This window comes from Pelodiscus sinensis, chromosome 4 (genome assembly GCF_052426305.1).
Source record: "Pelodiscus sinensis isolate ZL-2025 chromosome 4, ASM5242630v1, whole genome shotgun sequence".
NCBI lineage: Eukaryota > Metazoa > Chordata > Testudines > Trionychidae > Pelodiscus > Pelodiscus sinensis.
In genome coordinates, this window is record NC_143055.1 from 121,179,236 (window position 1) to 121,192,914 (window position 13,679).

A 13,679-nucleotide genomic window follows, 5' to 3' on the forward strand; every position below is an offset into this window, starting at 1 on the left:
ACTTACGAGGAGAGACTGAGAGATTTGGGCTTATTTAGTCTACAGAAGCGAAGAGTGAGGGGGGATTTGATAGCAGCCTTCAATTTCCTGAAGGGAGGTTCCAAAGAGGATGGAGAGAGGCTGTTCTCAGTAGTGACAGATGGCAGAACAAGGAGCAATGGTCTCAAGTTGCAGTGGGGGAGGTCTAGGTTGGATATTAGGAAAATCTATTTCACTAGGAGAGTGGTGAAGCACTTCCTTACCTTTAGTTGGGGTTGGTCCTACTATGGGTAGGGTGCTGGACTTGATGACCTCCTGAGGTCTGTTCCAGTGCTAGGAGTCTATGATATAAACCAGAGGAATGGAAAATGAAAATTGCATGTTTCATGAGTTGTTTTTAATGGGCTGTTTCGATATGCAGGGGTATCTCGCTAATAAGTACTGTATTAAAATGATACCAAGCCTAACACATATGTTGCTGATTTCTCTGACTAAAGTTGCATTGCATGCACACATCAGGTGTTTTTCCTGAGTGTTATCCTGTTGTTTCTCTTTTTGAATCCACCATTCTCACTCTTGCTTTTTTTAATATGTCCCATGTTACAGAAGAGAAATGGCCTCATCAGTGCAGCATTACTTACCAGATTCTTAGCCTGTGGGGTGTGTACAGGCAAGGCATGCAGTAATGGGGTGTGGTCATAGAAGAGCCCATTGGGTTGTTCCACAGTGTGCTGAATATGCCACTGCCTACTTACTCTCTGGGACACTCCGCCACTGTCTCCTGCTGGCCACATCCTCTGGTCTCCCCCTGACAAGACAGACACACTAAGCTACTGTCCCCTTCTAGAGCAAAGCAGACACTAAATCTCTTCAGCTCTGGAAGGACGCAGTTCTACGGCACAGCACAGTGAGGGATCAGAACCCCAAATAAATCCATCTTTCTCTGTTAAGTTTTACACTGTGAAAGCTCATCAGGGTAAGCTTCCTGTATCAATGAAAGATATATGCACTGTGGTTGCTCCCCTCTCCCTCCCAGTAACAATTATTTACACTGGGCCTGATAATAAAAACGCTTTTGTTTACAAACAGTAGAACTTAAGAGGTTGCAAGTGAAAACATACGGATCAAAGTAAGTTACTAAATTAAAATGAAAATAAAATGCATAGCTAGTTCTAATTCACTAAGAAACTTACTGCAGGCAGAATCTTACCCTAAAGAGATGTTCTTAATTCAGGCATAATCTTCAAATGAGACACAAAGTTTAAGTATGACTTGAGTCTCCGGCCCTCTTTAAAGTTCTTTTTCCCCTCTCTCTTACAGTATGTCAGGCAGTTTCAGAAGCCATCTGAAGACACAGACTTGATAGCTTCCCATTGCTTAAATAGACTTTTCTCCAGGGTGGGAATCCTTTGTTTTACATCCCTGCCTTCCATGGAAAAATGAGCTTCCAAAATGGATTTAGTACCAGGTGTAATGTTCACGTCTTTCTAACACCAACCACTGCTTGGGCTCGCAGGACAAACAAAGCTGTTTACAAGTCATTGAGGTGATTGCCAAATAATTAGGCTTCAAGGGCACTAGTACGGCTCTCATTAGCACATTTAAAATTGTAAACAGATTTGCACTTCATATTTCTAACGTCTCATACAAGAATGATACATGCACAAAAATAGCACATGTAGACTTAGAAGATAACATTAAAATTGATAGGTTACATAAGGTTAAAAGCATCTTTGAGTTATGCATGTTTATATTCATAAGCCAGTTTTCATAAAGCACGAGGGACCTTTTAGGACAAAATTGAAAAATCTATGTAGAGTTATTGGCTGTCATTTATGGGGCTGACATAACAATGTCTTGAGCAGCTCTGGAGAGGATCAGACTCCAATGTTAGCTAGTCAGATTCACTTGAGTGTTGAGCTCCTTTTAAAAATTAACTGATTCTTGTCTGGTTCTGTGCTCCACTGCACGTACATTAGATGAAAGTGGAATGGGTGAAAGGAGCATGGAGTATATAGCTCTGTGCTCATGGCCCTATTCCAGTAGAGTTCTAGCCTTAGCCAGGGCCCTTGTATCGCTGAAATGTCTCTGCTTTGAACAGGAGGTACCAGTGTACTCCAGTCACAAGCGATTATACTGAAACAAGGAATAAAAGGAGAACATTATATAATATAGGTTCCCTGGTCCGGCACCCTCAGGACCTGACGTGTCCCAGATGAGGGATTTTTCTGGACTGGAGTGTTCATTTCTGGCCTCCCTGCTTCCAGCCCGGGCCTAACCGTCGGCCTCCCAGCTGACACCCCTACTCTTGCTGATCCCTGCTGCCCCACCAGGAAGTACTGCCACCTCTGCACTGGGCTCCCGACTACCACGCATGGGGCTCCCACTACTCTGCTGGGAAGCCCCATGCCACGTGCCGGGTTCCCACTGCTCTTCCAGCCTACTGGGCTCCCAGGTTCTAGCCCTCCACCGGGACTCTCTGGTCCTGGAACATACGTGGTCCTGCCGGACCAGATAGTCCCAAACAAGAGCATTTCAACCTGTACCACGTTATATAAGACTAATAGTGGTTAAATCTGAACTTTCAAAAATATTGAGAAGGTTGGAATCAAGTCCTTACCAGGACAAGGATTTTGCAGCAGATCATCTTTTAAACTCACCATTTTCAGATTTTATATACAAAACCCCAGTCCTCTTCTGCTATGAAAATGTATACATCAGATTTCAGCATCAAGCACATTTCTTATAATGGACTTGTAAATTCTAGACTAGTCAAAGTATATTACACACCTTCAACCAGGGATGGGCAATAATTTTTGAAGGGGGGGCCACTTCATGAATCTTAGAAGTGGTTGTGGGCCACCCTGGAAGGGGTAGGACCTCAGGCAGAAGAGGCAGGGCCAGGAGACTTTGTGTGCTGCACCACCCACAGACCCTGATTGGCCTGGGGATGGGGGAGCACGTGAAGTCTTTGCTACCCCACCCTGCCAGGAGCACGTGGTGCCTAGAGAGAATCTTTTGGTGCCACGCGCCCTGGCGGGGGGATGAGACTTTGCATGTCTCCCTGTCTCCAGGTCTTGATTCGCCTGGGGCGAGGGAGCCGCAGAGTGACTGCAGGCTGATTTAAAAGGGCTTGGTGGGCTGGATCCAGTCTGCACAGGCTGTCTTGCCCATCCCTGCCTTAAACTATAAAGGCGAAAGCACCTTACATTTCAATTCTGGAGAATAAAGAGTTTTAAGACAGATTTCCAACATTTGCATTCTTCTGGTACATTTAAACATTGAAAATCCCATTGTTAAAGCAGAGGAATTGTGTGTCTACCAGGCTTTGGAAACATTTTGTTTTAAAAAGCTATAGAAACTGTTTTCATATCGCATTTTTGTCAAGCCATACTAATCTACTAGAGTTCTTTCAGGTTGTCAGCAACCATGTGGAAAAGGGGAATGCAGTGTTTATAATGTACTTAGATTTCCAGAAAGACTATGATAAGAGCCTTTGGTGAAGGACCTTAAGTAAGTTGTCCTATGATAAGATGTAAGGTCCTCTCCTGGATTGATAACTGTTTAAAAGATAGGAAACAAAACATAGGAATAAATGGTAAGTTTTTTCAGAATGGAGAGAGGTAACTAGTAGTGTCCCAAAGGGATCCGTACTGGGACCAATCCTATTCAACATTCATAAGCAATCTGAAAACGGGGGTAAACAATGAGGTGGCAAAATTTGCAGATGATATTAAACTGCTCCGGAAAGTTAAGACCAAAGCGGGCTGAGAAGAGCTTCAAAAGGATTTCCGAAAACTTTGCGTCTGGGCCACAAAATGGCAAATTAATTTTAATTTTATAAATACAAAGTAAAGCATACTGCTAAAATCTAATCCTGACTGTACGTACAAAATGATGGAGACTAAAGTAGCTATTACCACTTGAGAGAGATCTTGGAGTCATTGGCTGTGTCTAGACTGGCCAGTTTTTCCAGAAAATCAGCCACTTTTCTGGAAAAGCTTGCCAGCTGTCTACACTGGCCACTTGAACTTCCGCAAAAGCGCTGACTTCCTACTGTAAGAAATCAGTGCTTTTTGCGGAAATACTATGCTGCTCCCGTTCGGGCAGAAGTCCCTTTTGCGCAAAACTTTTGCTCAAAAGGGCCAGTGTAGACAGCTCAGATTTGTTTTCCACAAAAAAGCCCCAATCGCGAAAATGGCGATCGGGGCTTTTTTGCGGAAAAGCACGTCTAGATTGGCATGGACACTTTTCCGCAAAAAGTGCTTTTGCGGAAAAGCATCCGTGCCAATCTAGACACTCATTTCCGGAAAATCATGCCAGTCTAGGCACAGCCTTTGTATATAGTTCTCTGAAAACATCCACTCAGGGTGTGTCTAGACTACAGGGTTTTGTTTACAAAAGTGGTCTTTTGTCGACAAAACTATACCTGCGTCTCCACTGCTGCTGCTGTCGTCGACATAACGTCGACAGAACTCAGCAGGTTTGTCGATGGCTGTAAACTTCATTCTAAGAGGAATAACACCTTTTGTCGACAGAGTTCTATTGACAGAAGGTGTTATTGCATCTACACTGTCCTTTGCATCTATGCTGTCATGTCGACAAAGCAGCTTGTTTTGTCGACAGAACTGGATGTAGCCTAGACGCTCTTTGTCGACAGAAGCTTTGGCGACCGTATCTGTCGACACTAATTCTCTTGATAAAAGCCTGTAGTCTAGACGTACCCTCAGTGTGCAGCGGCAGTCAAAAAAGCAAATAGATTGTTAGAAATAATTTAAGAAGGGATAGGGAATAAGACAGAGAACATCTTATTGCCTATATATAAAACCATGGTACGCTCACATCTTGAATACTTTATACAGGTGTGGTCGCCTTATCTCAACAAAGATATATTGGCATTGCAAAAGGTTAAGAAAAGGGCAACAAAACTGATTAGGGGTTTGGAACCGGTCCCATATGAAGAGAGATTAAAAAGACTGGGACTTTTCATCTTAGAAAAGAGGAAACGAAGAGGGAATGATAATAGTCTGTGAAGTCATGACTGGTGTGGAAAAAGTGAATGAGCAAAAGTTGTTTCTTATAACACAAAAATAGGAGGCACACAATGCAATTAATATGTAGCAGGTTTAGAACAAACAGAAGAAGGTAGTGCTTCACGCAATGCACAGTGAACCTGTGGAATTCTTTGTCAGAGGATGTTGTGAAGTCCAGGACTTTAACAGTGTTCAAAAAAGAGCTAGATAAATTCAGGGCCGTACTGGTGTAGTGTTAGCCAGGATGGATAGGAATAGTGTCCCTGGTCTCTGTTTGTCAGAAGCTGGGAAAGGGTGACAGGGGAGGGATCACCTGATGATTACTTTTTTGTTCATTCCCTCTGGGAACCCTTGGCATTGGCCACTGTCAGAAGACAGGATCCCGGGCTACATGAACATTTGATATAACCCATTATGGCCGTTTTATGTATGCTTTGACTTGCATTCCTTAATATTTGGCAATAATACTTTTTGCTTAGCTGTGCCTCTGTTAATTCCTAGGGTGGAAGAGAAGAAGATTGTCATTCCTGAGTAACATTAATCATATGACTAATATAATAAGTAAATGATAAACTTTACACAAGGTGTGGATATTGGAAAGCTGAATTCATAATCATGACGGAGTATATTCATTTGAGATTCATTAAAGAGCTGAAGAGTTGTGGTACCCTAACTTTTCCTGTTGTGTCATCAGGGGGAGCTATGGGTTAGGGTGGGACCAAGGGTAAAATGAAATCACCCTCATTTACACATTGGTAGCTTTACTCTTACAAATCACAACAGGAGAAATGCTGGACTGTGCCTCTCAGAGTACATCTGCACTGCGGGGGAAAAAAGTGCGTTCTTCACTAGGATTACAATAGCAGCCAAGAGAGGGAGTCTTGGCTTGGAGTTCAGTTTAACAGCATGAGTTAAAGCCTGAAGGGCACCCTGGGCTTGATTTACATGCTGCTCACTTGGGTTCAAACCAGATTGTTGGGTCTTCATTGCTATTTTAACCCAAGTTAGTTAACCGGATTTAAGAACATGCTCTGTGTGTGTTTTCTTCAGCTTCTAATAGATGCAAACACAGAATTTGTAGTAGACTGAGTGGGGTGGGGCTAATGTGGCTTAAACAACCTTTGAAATCTCCAGGTCCTGAGCTGCCCTGAGAGAAGGAGAGGACTCCTGCACAATTTTAGACTGCCCTGAGAGCCTATCTAAGTTAGGACTACATTCTTGGGTTGCTCTAAGGGCCACAGTACTACCCAGAGTCGCCATAGAGTTGTGTGATGCAGACCTGCCGCAGCATCTATATTGCATCCTTTCTCCACCCCCCTTCCTAACCACCTCCCTATGCTTGGTTTTGTTATACTGGGGTTCTCAGAGTACTGCCTTATGGCTGTCTCCTGCTGTGCTTGCATTGCAGGAAGTTGGGGGGGGGGGGAGAGATCCTCAGGGCATCTAGAGCAGAGATGAGACTCTCACCCAGTCTTTTAAACTTAATTTTCAAAGATATCCCACTACAAATTGAACCTCTCTAGTCCAACACCCTTGGGACCTGACTGGTGTCAAATAAGAGAATATTATCTAGCGGAGTTACCAACACTTCCCCTGCTTACTGGGTTATTAGAAAACATTTGGGGGCAAATTAGCCCTAAATAACAGCACAGAACACTGAGAGCCAGGATTGGTGTCTATAAACAAACTTTATGGGACCACAGGAAACTTGGCCACATCCTCGATAAGTGGACATCCAGCCAACTAAAATCACACCAGATGTTTCTAGAGTAGAGAGGTTCAACCTGTAGTAACTAGTTATCTCGAAGTATGCCTCTGCCATATCAGACTGCCTACTTTCATGCTAGGCTGTAATTTCTAGCTTTTGTTGTACAGGTTGAAACTCTCTAAATGGGGACTGTCTGGTCAAGCAACGTCCATGATCCAGCACAGATATTGCAGAACCAGAGAGTCCTAATGAAAGGCCAGAAGCAGGGATCTTTGTGGGACTGGCAGGGCAGCGGGTTGCCCACAGCAAGCTGACAATGGGGCTGCCACTTGTGTGGCAGCAGGCTGGGAGACCCGGCATGGGGCTAGGCTGGCAGGATTGGGAGCCGTGACGGTGGCTTGGTAGGGTAGGGAGCCACAGCAGCTGCCTGGCAAGTCCCAGAGCCCTGGTGCATGGTTGTCCGATGGGTCCCGGAGCCCTAAGAGTAGTGGCTGGCTGCCAAGTGGGGGTGGGAGGGCCAGCAGGAGGTGGGGAGGTTGCCAGAAGGTTGGCAGGCCAGGCCAGGCCAGGAGGGCTGGTGGCAGGGGAGCCAGAAATGTCCTCCCCAGATCCAGCAAAATCCCTCATCTGGGACTGGTCAGAAACTGAGGGTGCTGGACCAGAGAGATCCAACCTGTATTAGTGTCAGCAGTTTCTTTGCAATATAACTTAAACAAGGAGAAGAGAGGCAGAAATGACTAAGGGCTTATTCTTTGGTAACAGATCCTTTGGGTCAGATTCTCATTTTAAATCAGTTTTGCACCACTGGAATGCCTTAATTTCAGTTAATTACTCCTGTTTTGTCCTTGTGCACAAAGAAAATCTAGTCCCTGTCAATGGAAGGTGCCCAGCTTTGTAACATTTAGGTGAGATTCAAATAATTCAAATAAAAACAGCTATTGCACAGAAATAAATCCACTTGCATAATGGTCCCAAATGGAACAGTATATATGACCCTTATTGAGACCCGAGGAGTAATAGCAATAAGATCTGGGGTTGCTCAGTACCTGTAAATGATGCCCATAAATAGGTACCTACATATGAACTTAGAAACCTACCTTTATGCACCCAGGTCTGAATGTTTTGGCCTTGATGTAGCTAAATATTAATGGCTTGCCCTGAATTAGTGGAATAGTGCTAGAAAAATGTAGCATCAGTTGTCTGAGATGGACAGGGAACTAGAGCTTGTGACCCATGAAGTAAATATTTTTTCCCTAGGCATGGGAAAAGGTACAGTGAGGTGACAGAGTGCATCTGGGAGAGGCTGATGCATTCATGAGAGTTAGGCTGTAAATTGAGTGAGTTGGATATAAGAACACTGAAAGACACTATTGATTCAGATCCTCCTCTTCCCCTCCCCCCCTCCCCCAGAAAGAAATAAAAGGGAGTTGTGCAGTCAGCAAGGGGTTGGTGTTTGTGGACTAGGCTGGTTCTGAGGGTGAGGTGGAATAAAGTTCCAGAACTGAATAGCTCTCCAAATGTCAGTGGGTCATGGGGAGGAGCTACAGAAGTATAATGTAATGAAAATAATCAACTGTATTTATCAAAGTGTCAAACAGAGAAGGAGCAAATTATTAACCAAGCAGGACATGAGTTCAGATTGTTTTACTGATTTAATGAACAAAGCTGCTCTTTTGAGGCATTTAATTACTTGTCATGTCTTACTGTGTAATGTGTTTTGGGCATTCATAGCATGCCTTGTGAAGCATGCAGCTGAGGACAAAGTGACTTCAGCCACCCAAGTTCAGAAAACCTACCTTTATATTACCAGAATGTTACCAGAAGTATTTCTTTGCTGTTAGCTTTTTTGAGAATTTCTCATTAAATATTTCCATGTTATTTACTGGAGATTATTAACAGAGGCAGAAATACACAGATACTGGTTGTGCCTAACAGTCTAAAGCCATGGTCACCAACCGGTAGATCGCGATCCTTGGCCTGTAGAGACGTGCTATTGGATGACTTTTTGTGACACTTTTATTTATCTCCTCATACCTATTTCAATCCCCCGGCCCTTCCACTCTTAGTGAAGTGACAGCGTGCCTGATGTTTGAGGTGAGTGAGTGCTCCAGACTTTTGCCTGGCATCAGGTCTCTTCAGGGAAGCTAGAGGGGGGTTAGAGAAAAGAGGGAGGAAATCTTAGAAACTGATTGATTAAAAGTAATATTGAATCATCAACAATGAAAGTGTGCCCCTTGCATGTATACATTAAAAACAGTAAATATCCTTTAGAATGGCACAGTAAACGAAGAATTTGAGAGTGAGACTTTGAAAAGTCCATCTTGTAATCTAGCAGTTTATTTCTCAGTACACCAGTCAACCCTGCTACTAATTCTCTTGGTGAAAAGAGAATAAAGCCAAATGCACCATTTAAGCTCTCTTACTTGGTTTGTTTAATATTGTAGGTGTGATGAACAGGAGGAATAAAATTTCTTGTTCCTTCTTATCAACAAAGCTAAGCAATGGTAACGTTCTTGGCTTAGGAGGAGAGGATGAGGGATTTGGGTTTATTTAGTCTGCAGAAGAGAAGAGTGAGGGGAGATTTGATAGCAACCTTCAACTTCTTGAAGGGAGGTTCCAAAGAGGGTGGAGAGAAGCTGTTCTCAGTGGTGACAGACTGCTCCTCGTTCTGCAATGGTCTGAAGTTGTACTGGGGCAAGTCTAGGTTGAATATCAGGAAGAACAATTTCACTAGGAGAGTTGTGAAGCACTGGAATGGGTTACCTAGGGAGGTGGTGGAATTTCCATCCCTACAGGTTTTTAAGGTCTGGCTTGACAAAGCCCTGGCTGGGATGATTTAGTTGGGTTGGTCCTGCTTTGGGCAGAGGGTTGGACTCATTGACCTCCTGAGGTCTCTTCCAACCCTAGGATTCTATGATTCTGATGATACAAGAAAGGGGTGCAACTTTGTTAGGCCTAGTCTAATCTGAGTTTGAAGTTAGAAAGCAGAGGAGTAATGGTCATTTGGCACTTCACCTTACTTGAAAGTGCTTTGAACAGTGAGTGGTGACAACTAGAATTAGGTTATTTTATTTCTTCCTGAGCTTAGAGTCAGACTTAGGCTATGTCTAGACTGCCGAGCTTTTCTGGAATACCAACAGTATCCCGGAAAAGCTCTGCCACATCCAATGAATGCGTCCGCTTTTTTGGAACAGTTTCCGAAAAAGTGGGCATTTTCTTTCAGCATCCGTGTATTCCTCTTGGTGAGAGGAAGAAAGGATGTTTTGAAAGAGGAGTTTTTTTCCAAAATTTGGCCCTGTGTAGACGGGCCAAATTTCAGAAAAGCCTCTGTAAGGGGAAAAAAGCGGAAAAAGACAGAAATTGCGAACTGCTATTTGTGTATATCTTTTTCCAACTTTTCTCTGCCGACTTTTCTAGGCTCACAGACAGAGAGAAAAAAGGAAGAAAAAAGGGTTGGGGGTTAAGGATATTAGATGTCGTTTATAATTCAGTAATCATGTAACCAAATTTTACCAGTTATAGGATTATTTGGTAGACCCTGGGGACAGAGCCGGTAGCCAGTGTGCTCCCACTCCCACTCCCAGGGAGCCCCTTGCCACACCACGCTGTTGCTTCTGATACAGGCAGCAGCAGGGGTAGCAGCAGCTCCTGTCTGTGGAGGGCCCAAGCTCCCCAAAGACAGGGGCTGCTCCGGCAACCCACCTGCCCCCGCTTCCCTGCCCTGTGCTGCTGCTTCTAATAGAGGCAGCAGCATGCAAGGGTGGGGAGGCAGCTCCATGAAGCCTATTCTCATGGGGAGCTAGCTTTTAAGATGGCTCTTCTAAAGCAGCAGCTCCTGCCTGCCTCACCCCTCCACTGCCTTTGTGGGAGGCAGCAAAGGGATGCAGGTGGCTCCCTGTGAGATGACACGTGTGGGGAAGTGACTTGAAAGCCAGCTTCCCATGTGCACTGGCTTCTGCCCGCCCCCTTACTCTCCATGCTGCTCATGCTGCTGTATCTTTGTCAGAGGCAGCAGTTCTAGGGTGAGGGTGGGGGAGTAGCTGGCTCCATGGGATCCGGTGCTTTTGGAGAGACAGCTTAAAAGCTGGTTCCTTATAGGCACCAGCTCCTGCCTCCCTCTCTCCCTTTGCTCCCTCTGATACAGAGGCGGCGGGGGGGAGGAGGGGAGCAATACCTGTAGTCAGTACTTGTTTACATAGCTATATGTAAACATCCCTAGTTGGGGGAATCTAAGAACATGAAAAACATCGGGGAAGGGAGGGATTTACGAAAAGGAAATGTGTTGCCTTTTCCCGGTAAGTAGTTGAAAGCCTGTTAAACATTAAATCCCTTTATAATGTGAATGTCGTCCTGTTGGGGATGGGACTCAGGGAAGGGTTTCTCCTCTGTGGGACAGTGGGCAGCCACTTCGCCTCATTACCCACACCTGGCTCAGTCGCACACAGGGAATCAGTCGCACCAGTAGTTCAGTGGCTTGGGCCTATGGTCAGGCCGAGCACACAGTGAGTAAGCCTAGCCATCACGCGGGGCAGGCAGCAGTAGTGAATGCCGAGCCTTTAAACAAGCGATCAGTGAGCCCAGACCCTGGCTCAGGGCAGGGCAACAAACAAGTCTCCTAATTCTGGGGGGAGGTGTGCAGGCCACGCGCTCCATTGTGTCCCAGCCCAGGGCTCTAACCGTGCCAGATTACTCTGCCACTGGGTCAGTGCGGGTCTGGAGTGCAGCATGCTGACTCACTCATGGGCACGGTCTCAGCCACACTAACATTCGGCTATTGCTGGGCCACTTCCTTATTCCCTCCCAGCATATCTGGCTCAGTAGCAGGTCCTGTGGGTCGTTCAGGGCTGGAATCTCTCAGGGTTGGCAGCTACTCTGGGTCAAGGTCTGTCTGTGGTTCTGGCCAGTCCTTGGCTTTAAGTCTATAGCACTGTCCCAACTCAAGCCTTCCAGGAAAGGAATTTGGCCCCAACTAAGCATCCAAGCCTGCATTTTGTGCTTCCTGTCCCACCCCTGACTTCTGGCAAGATGGTGGGGGGAGCAGGCCTCCTTCCACCAAGGCTCGGGGAGGGGTTCCTCCCCTCTAAGTCCGTGAGCAGCCACTCTGCCTCACGATAGTGCACATTCTGAAATCTTGATTGAAAAGAACAGAGCTTGAGTAAATTTAAGTGTGACCTACAGCTATAGGGATGTCCGTGTGTAGTTGAGTACACCATTAACTGATAACCCTGACCTTATTGGTTAATCCTATCGAATAAATGCATTCTCTCCCCCCCATCCACCTTCTCCCTTGCCTTCTCTGTATCAAGGGCAGCAAGCAGGAGGGGAGGCCGGATCCAGCTTCCCACGATCACCGGATTCAACAGCTGCCTTGGAGCAGCCTCTGTCCACAGGAGGCCCAGGCTCGCTGTGGACAGAGACTGCTTTGTGGGATACTGGAGCAGCCTCTGTCAGCAGGGGAGCTTGGCCTGCTATAGACAGAGGTTGCTGTCATCCCACACTGCTGCCTCTGATACAGAGACAGCAGTTTCTGGGGATGGAAGGGGGCTCCCTGGGAGTGGGGCTAGGAGTGCACTGGCTACCGGGTTGCCCCTGGGGACTATCGAATAATTGTGTAGCCTCTTGAGTTTTGATGCAGTTACATGATTATTCAATTACTCAATATCTAACATCCCTAGCTGCAGAATATTCAGTAGCAGAACCGTAATAGTTAAAATGCCTTCCTTTTGACTGCAGTCTCTTGGTAGTGAATGGCAAGCAATCCAGTTTTGAGTGCACTAGCCTTGCCCAAATATTCATTCTAATAGTGTGAGTCTAATAGTGTGAGTCAAATAGTATGGGAAATGTCAGAATCTTGTTGTGTGCATATGTAATTCCAGGAAATGAATTCCTGTTGGTGGATCATACCTTTTAATTTACTAGATTCTGTAGTGTGTGAGAAAAGGCAGCGAGAGGAAAACAAGCCTAAGTTCCCCTTCAGGTGTTCCATGACAGTACTTTGGTAATTAGATCTTTCTTCCCTTTCCACAGTGCCCATGTATCCCAAGTCAGCAGTAATATTCCTGCTACTGGAGAGTAAGTAACTCTTTTTTTAAATTTTGTTGCTGTCATTTGTTGTCTGCTTAAGATGTTTAAAATGTTATGTTATTCTCTTATTTTTCTGTAACAGCCTAGAACTGCCCAAAGAAAAAGTGCATTTTCCCCAAATCTAATTGTGTATAGTGATCATAAGCCACTTCCACTCAAGTGCCTGGATATCCTTCTTTCCCACACCCACGGGATATTATATTTATGCAGGTCATGGAGATTTCAAGAAACATAACCTAACTGTAGTGTAAGTTGTATTATCTGCCTGACAATCAGGTCACAAATTTGGCACATGAGTTTGTTCTTGCCAATCTATACTCACTACGGATGTTAAATTTAGTTTAATCAGATAATCGAATACTGTAGTCCCCCAGGGATGTTACACTTCAAAGGCAAAAGTGCTGCGGGGAGCACAGGAGACTCTGTAAAAATTGTAATTTTTAAAAAAGAGAGGTTTTCTGATAAGTTTGTAAATTCAGTTGACATTTTTCGTCTTGACAGCTATTTAGAGAAGACAATCCGCTCAGCCGTGGAACAGCATATCTTCGATACTCATGGCTCGGGTGGGCAGAGTTCAGAAGACTCTGAGTCAGGAACGTCGTCTGCCTCTTCTAATGTGTCCTCCAAGCAGAGGAGGAGGCATCACAAAGAGCAGGATGAAGCTCAACGAAACAGAGACGTGTATGATCATTTCTTTTCCTTTAAAATTATATTTGGTTGATAGCCTCATAATCACAGCCATTAAATAGGCAAAGCTGTTGGTAGCTCCATTATTAAAGCATGGGTACAGTTCTGCAAATGACTGCTGCACCTGTGTCTCTCCATAGACTTTATTTGGAGCTGTGAATTGCAGAACAAGGACCTTATGGTAATTC

General features: G+C 45.0%; 1 protein-coding gene across 14 annotated transcripts in view; it reads left to right on the plus strand.

The window, feature by feature from the left end:
• The window catches only part of FAM13A (family with sequence similarity 13 member A), a 349,887-nt gene that overhangs the window by 277,327 nt on the left and 58,881 nt on the right, over window positions 1–13,679 (plus strand). For all 14 annotated transcript variants that reach the window (XR_016349492.1, XM_075929587.2, XM_075929580.2 and 11 more), the window contains 2 exons: window positions 12,748–12,792; window positions 13,306–13,485. Coding sequence is in view for 13 of the 14 variants with exons in the window: in XM_075929587.2 (XP_075785702.2) it covers window positions 12,748–12,792; window positions 13,306–13,485 (225 nt within the window). In the remaining variant the exon portion in view is untranslated. The remainder of the gene's footprint in view (window positions 1–12,747; window positions 12,793–13,305; window positions 13,486–13,679) is intronic.